This window comes from Nicotiana tomentosiformis, chromosome 11 (genome assembly GCF_000390325.3).
Source record: "Nicotiana tomentosiformis chromosome 11, ASM39032v3, whole genome shotgun sequence".
In the NCBI taxonomy this organism is placed as follows: Eukaryota; Viridiplantae; Streptophyta; class Magnoliopsida; order Solanales; family Solanaceae; genus Nicotiana; species Nicotiana tomentosiformis.
In genome coordinates, this window is record NC_090822.1 from 122,190,080 (window position 1) to 122,197,315 (window position 7,236).

At 34.1% G+C, this 7,236-nt stretch overlaps 1 protein-coding gene across 1 annotated transcript; it reads left to right on the forward strand.

The window, feature by feature from the left end:
- Window positions 1-541: 541 nt before the first annotated feature.
- On the forward strand, window positions 542-2,888 carry LOC138902103 (uncharacterized). The gene is made up of 2 exons (XM_070189915.1): window positions 542-849; window positions 2,822-2,888. The coding sequence occupies exons 1-2, from the start codon at window positions 542-544 to the stop codon at window positions 2,886-2,888; spliced, it is 375 nt and encodes a 124-aa protein (XP_070046016.1).
- The last annotated feature ends 4,348 nt before the right edge of the window (window positions 2,889-7,236 follow it).

Consider the following 7,236-nt stretch of genomic DNA (forward strand, 5'->3'; position numbering starts at 1 on the left):
CAGAAGGTCATTCGAGGGAATATGCTTGTGATTCTTAGGGGAAGAAGAAGCACTCAAAGCTTTGTAAGAGGCACATTCTGGGGTATGTGGGTCACACCAATTTGGACCAAAGCTCCACTTCCATATAAAAAGGATGGAATATTATTGTCCAACGATGGTAAAAAATTGCTTGGACTATGCTCGAAGATGCAAGGCTTGTCAATTCCATGCAAATTTTATTCATCAACCTCCTGAAGTGTTGCACCCGACTGTGGCATCCTGGCCATTTGACGCTTGGGGATTGGATTTTGTTGGACCACTGCCAAAGTCCTCTGGTGGGCACCTATACATCTTGGTTGCAACTGACTACTTCTCAAAATGGGCTGAAGTTGTTGCTCTTAAGGAGTTAAAGAAGGAAAATGTTGCAAGTTTCATCCGAGTAAACATAATCTATCGCTTTGGCATTCCTCGTTACATAATAACGGATAATAAAAAACCATTCGATAATAGGTTGATGAACAAGATTTGTGATCTCTTTGGCTTCAAGTAACGTAACTCTTCGATGTACAATGTTGCCGTCAATGGTCTAGCTGAGGCATTCAACAAAACTCTATGCAACTTGTTAAAGAAAGTCGTCTCCAAATCCAAACGAGATTGGAATGACCGTATGGAAAAAGCTCTATGGGCATATAGGAAGACTCACTGCACGCCAACACAAGCGACTCCTTATTCGCTCGTTTATGGAGTTGAAGTTGTCTTGCCACTCGAGCGTCAAATACCTTCATTACGAATGGCTGTTCAAGAAGGGATCACTGATAAAGAAAATGCTCGACTTCGATTAGCAGAGTTGGAGGCTCTTGATGAGAAAAGGTTGGAAGCTCAACAGAGTCTTGAATGTTATCAAGCTCGATCGTCTCGCGCCTTCAATAAAAGAGTTCGCCCAAGATCCTTTCAAGTAGGAGATCAAGTCCTTGCCATAAGAAGACTCATTATTACTTCCCATAAACATTTTGGGGAAGTTCATTTCAAAATGGGATGGTCCATATGTCGTGCAAGAAGCTTATTCAAGTGGGGCTTACAAGCTCGTTGATGCAGATGGCATGAGAATCGGCCCTATCAATGGCAAGTTTTTGAAGAAGTATTATCCTTGAAGTTGCAACGCTCCTTGACGCATAAGCCTAAACTGCATGTTTCTACACTTCTGGCCCGCATGAGTCTAAATTGTGTATGGCCCACCACAAAAAAAAAGAGTCTGCTAGGTTGAAAACCTCGAAAGAGGTGACCTAGGCAAAAGTTAGGATATAAAAAAAATCCGCTAGGTTGAAAATCTCGAAAGGGATGACCTAGGCAAAAGTTAGGACATAAAAAAATTAAAAAACAATAAAAAAAAATCACCCATTTTGAACTATGGTATGACTTGATCCTCTTCACCGAGGTACGTAGGCAGCTTAGAGTTTCATTCTAAGTTCAGTCGCATAAGTTGAAAAGATACATATTGCCCTAGTTGTTGTCCAAATGAAGTATGATGGTAGTAATCCATTCAAACAACACTTGAAAATCAAGCTGAGATTTCGTTCTTCTTTTGAACTTTGGATCTCATGTGACTTAGAGGGGGCAAGCCTTCATGATAAACTAGTGTCTTCTATTGGGCGATTATAGTCTTTGAGGAGGCTACCAAGTACTTGCACTGAAGTTCAGGGATTTACTATGTCTTCATGTTCACCAAATCTTTAAGTCCTCCGGTCTTCAAGTTGGAATGTTTAAACCCTCCAAGTCTCCAAGTTGAAGTCTTCAAGTCCATCGGTCTCCAAGTTGAAATCTTCAAGTCCGTCGGTCTTCAAGTTGAAGTCTTCACATTCGCCACTCTTCAAGTTGAAGTCTGCAAAGTCCGTCAAATTTTCAAAGTTTCCAAATATTCAAGTCAATATCGTCAAGTCCACGAAGTCTTTGAGTTGAAACTCTATAACTTTCCAATCTTAAGGTGGACATATAAGTCCCTTTGCACCTTAAGTTCGCCTCTTCGTGGGTTTGTCCTAAAAAGGAAACTATAACTTTCCAATCTTAAGGTGGACATATGAGTCCCTTTGCACCTTAAGTTAGCCTCTTCGTGGGTTTGTCCTTAAAAGGAGACTATATTTTCCAATCTTAAGATGGACATGTAAGTCTCTTGAAAGTAATCTCTTCGATAATCGGGTCATTTTGAGAGTAATCTCTTCGATAGTCGGGTCATTTTAAGAGTAATCTCTCCGATAGTCGAGCCACATTGAGAGTAATCTCTCCGATAGTCGGGTCATTTTGAGAGTAATCTCTCAGATAGTCGGGCCACATTGAGAGTAATCTCTCCGATAGTCATTTTGAGAGTAATCTCTCCGGTAGTCGAGCCATATTGAGAGTAATCTCTCCGGTAGTCGGGTCATTTTGAGAGTAATCTCTCCGGTAGTCGAGCCACATTGAGAGAAATCTCTCCAATAGTCGGATCACCTTGAAAATAATCTCTCCAATAATTGGCCATGGGAGTAATCTCTCCAATATTTGGATAAGGATGAGCACCCATCCCTTCACACCCTAAAAGCATCGTCTTCACACAAGAGCTCGTCCTATTATTCTTGGCCTAAAAAATACAAAAGAAAAGAAAAAAACTAAGGAAGGAAAGCAAAAGAAAAGAAGAAGAAATTACCTCCGTAAACACGCTTCTGAATCGTCAAGCTAAACGTAGCTCGCCGATGTTGTTGATACTGGTTGAATGAAAGACATGCGAGTATTTATATAGCTTCTGAAGATGGATATTGGAGGATCATTGTCGATGTGGGATGCGTGATTATCAGTGTTGGAAAAAAACTAGGTATCCTATTCTCAATTCAATTGGAAAAGCTGAAGGCGGTGAAGGTCTCTTACCTACGTATGGTTGAGATGTAAAGATTCAGTACTACTAGAATTTGAGACATTGCAATAACTTGCTAATATATCCACAACTGTAGGGTGTACATGTTTAAAGATTCTTGTATCTTCTAAGCTTACGTGGAAGGCTGAAGAAAATCCAATTCGCTTTAACTTTAGCAATATTTGCTATTAGTTAATGTGACAATTCTTTGCTACTTCACGTGACCAATATGGAAAATTCCTACTATTTCCATCCACCCAATTAGAGAATGGAATCTCATCACTAGAAGGCAAAACTACATCAAGGGAATTAATAGGCATGTGTAACTATGGCTCAATGTATTAACATGCAAATACGTCGCACGGATATCTATTAATTTCATATAGCATTAAGTTAATACTTCAAGGCTAGTCTTAAAAAGTATAGACACCCCAATAAGTCTTGAAGTAGGGCATTTGTAGGCATATAAATTTTATTAAAATTAAATTCATAAAATAATTTGGATTATATTTTATAGTTCAAGATATATTGGTCCAAATAGATATTATTGGCTAATATAATTAGATTAATTATATAAATCCAATATATATGGATTAAATAAATAACTGTTAATACGTTGGGCTAAAGTGATGAGCCCAATTCATTAGGCCCAAGATGTCATCTTCAAAGAGGCCCAGTTTGGTGCCACACGTGAAATGACGTGGCACGCCAAGTCAAACGGAAGAGCCAATAGAATCATGCCACGTGTCAAAAATGACAAGGCATGCCAGGTCACATTAAAAGACCAATGAAACAGCGCCACGTGTGCAAGTGACATGTCCTGGCCAATCAAATGCGGTCATATCACACTCCAATTTGATTGGTCGGAAAGAGTTTGTTCTTATCACAACTCCTCCCTTCTACAACTATAAATATGGGTCTACATAACCCAGAAAAGACACCAGAAGTTATAACAAGAAGCAAGAGAAAGCTCGTGGATCAAACGCCGCAAATTTCTCTACAAGCTTCAAGCAATCAAGTTCAAATTCAAGAAATCAAGTTCAAGCTCAAGAACGAAGAACTTCAAGCTCAGGAAATAAAGTTCAAGCTCAAGAACGAAGAACAAGTCAAAATTCAAGGAGTACGAGTTCAAATCAAAGTTCGTACTAGTTGAATTCAAAATCATCGTTCATGGAAACAAATATAGATTCAAGATCAAGCTCAAAGGCCCTTGAATTTATTTACTATTGAAAAAAAGAATCAGAGGATTCATAGAGATTGTACACTCAAATATTTAAAATCAAATACTACGATTGTTGCGCTATTTTTCGGTCTCGATTATTTTTCTTACGCAAATTTATTGTATACATATACATCTTTATATTTTGAAAAAATAAAATACATATGTTTCATGAAAAATATAATGTATATTTGAGGTATATATACATTATAAATAATGTAATTTTATATCATTATTAACCTGGGAGTACTTTCTTATTAAAAAAATCAAAGGTATAGTATTACATTAGTATATCGCGAAATATCATTATACTAGTTATATATAATGTTATACCTTAATACCATTATAATACATAGTATTTATCTAAAGAAAATATTATACGAGATATATATAATATTATAACTCAATAAAATTATATCATGTATATTAATACATTAGTATACAACGAAAACTGCTATATACACCTTAAATTTAGTGAATTATTTTCTTCTTCTATTCCTTATCGATTTCAGAGGCTGTAGCAATGGAACCAACAATCTTAATGAGTTTCACCTTATTTTTTATCATGAAATTTGTAGTCTATTATAAAAATGGAAGAGGAAAGAATTTTAGGTTATGGGAGACTTTGTAATCACTATAATTTGGGAAATTTGGTGGAATATGGGAGACTTTTAATCTCTAATACATCATCCCTTGAATTATGGGTCAGTTCAAAAAAATAAAGACTGACGGTAACGTATCAATTTTGAGATATGCTATATATGTAAATGAATATGCTATATATGGAATAAAATAAAAGTAATATTGTTTATATAAATATTTGATTGCTAATGGCTCTACAACGTAAAAATCTCTATATCGCTATTTCGATAGACTTGTTATAAGAAGTTTGAAGAATTAAACCATATTTTGTTTAAGTTTTGAATTTTGGCAAGTATTGGTTTGAAACTTTGTTTTGCTTAAAACTATTATTGTTTTAATAATTAGACAGTCCACATATAAATCAAGTCATTACTATCGCGAAGGAATTAACATACTAACATGAAAATATGATATTTCTGCTCATTACACACACTTCTATATCCACGACATGTTAGAATATTTCAACGTTCAATATCTTTTAACTATGGCTTATATTATATACCAAATAAGTAAAAATGTTCTTTTATTATTTTCTTCCTTGTATTTATGATTCTGAGGCCATCTTCAACCCACCTCCATTTTTACCTCCAAACTCCATTTTGGAGTCAAAAATGGAGGAATTTTGCTCCAACCCAACTGCAAATTTGCCTCCATTTTGGAGGGTGAACAATGTCACTTCATCCACTATATCACTATTCCCTATTATTTTTTTATATTATTTAACCCTTTTCATTTATCATATTATATATACCTAATTATGTTTATGTAATATTTTTATAATATTAATTTTATATCTTAATTTTGGCGTATAATTTTGATAAATTAATTTTCGTGCATATATTATTTTTTTGTAAAATTATAAGTTAATTTTATGATAAGTTATAATTGTATAAAAATATATATAACCATCACAAAAATGAAAGGTGCAAATATAAAATACAAGATGTTGCTAAAATTGAAAAGTAAAATTTGAAAATACATTAAAATTGAAAATATATTAAATTAAAAATACATAAAAATTGAAACTACATTAAATAACATAATAATTTAGTAGGGAGTTAATCGTTTCCAGATACACTAAACTCATTAAAGAATTGAGTGAATAGGGTATTGTGGTTGTGGATATGAAAATTGTTGACTTCTTTTATCCATTATTCATTTTTGTTCTTGTCGTAAAAATTCACGACGATTTGGATCGACAACAAAATCCACATAGATGAGTAAAATTTTATTTTATTCTTTGAGTACTTTTAATCCCAAAGCTTCTTTTCTTGCCTTCACAGCTTCTTTTTTTTTTTGTCTCATTTGAATCCTTCATCACCTCAATAATCCGACTATTTTCTGATTGGGCATTTTCATATATTCTTCATTTATTTTTCTCTTCATTTTTGCTTTCGTCACCCCACTAGGTTGTTGTGATATTGTGAAATCACCTGGAATATCCTCATTTAAATCTAATGAAAGTGATGATAAGTTAGGAGAAGATACAAAGGGTGAATTAGGGGTAGGAGTCTCAGACTCCGATGATATATTAGTATAACCTTGCTTTCTTGAATTATATGGGATGAATAGGTAAAAAAGAAAAAAAGATAGGATTTCTTTAATGAGAATAAGAAAATAAAATTTAAATAAAAGATAATAATATAATATAGAAGAGTGAGAAGAATATTTGGAGTGAAGGGTTGGAGATGCTCTTAGGAGAGCCTCCTCCGTCCGACTTCTATGAGACTTGACTAATCCTTAATTATGTTTTGGAGGTCAAGTTATTCATTCCTTTCCCTCGTAAATATATTTCTTCAAAAAATATTAAAATACTTACATAGATAACTAAAGGCGGACCTATGTGGTAGAATGAGGGGTCACCGGACCCCCTAAGATTTGGCAGAAATCTTATATATGTATATGTATATACCTTAAAAATGATTAATTTAAAGCACTTCGTATATTGAATACTAAAAACCTTTAGGGGGACACTGGTTGAGTGGAACGATGTGCTCCCATAGCATAAAAATTCTGGATCCGCTTGAGATAACTAATGTTGGAATTAGGATATAAATTATTTTCAGTCAATGAAGTTAGAAATGGACCCTCAACGAGTGAAGTTAGACCTCCACAAATGCTAAAATATGACTAATTAAATTTTATAGGAGGTATTAGCACGTCTTGGTGTATGTTCAAAGAGTTCAAACGACACTTACCCAAAACATCCTAATATGAGTTGGTAAGGAGAGGGTCAACTCCAAGTCAACTCAAGTGATACATTAAAGGCCATTACTAAAAAATACTAATTGATTAAGATGAAAAACTTGAATGGTGACGGATAATATGGAACACTAAAAGTTGTATGATGGCCGAAAATAATTAGTGACATATGTCTCAACTTCTATTTGCACTTCCAATTTTTTTTTTTAAAATTTTATTGTTGGAAAGAATGAGAGTGAATAGTTAACCATTTGAAAATAAAAAGAAAGACTAAGCCCGTTTGGACATAAGAATTTTTTTTCTTTTTTTTTTA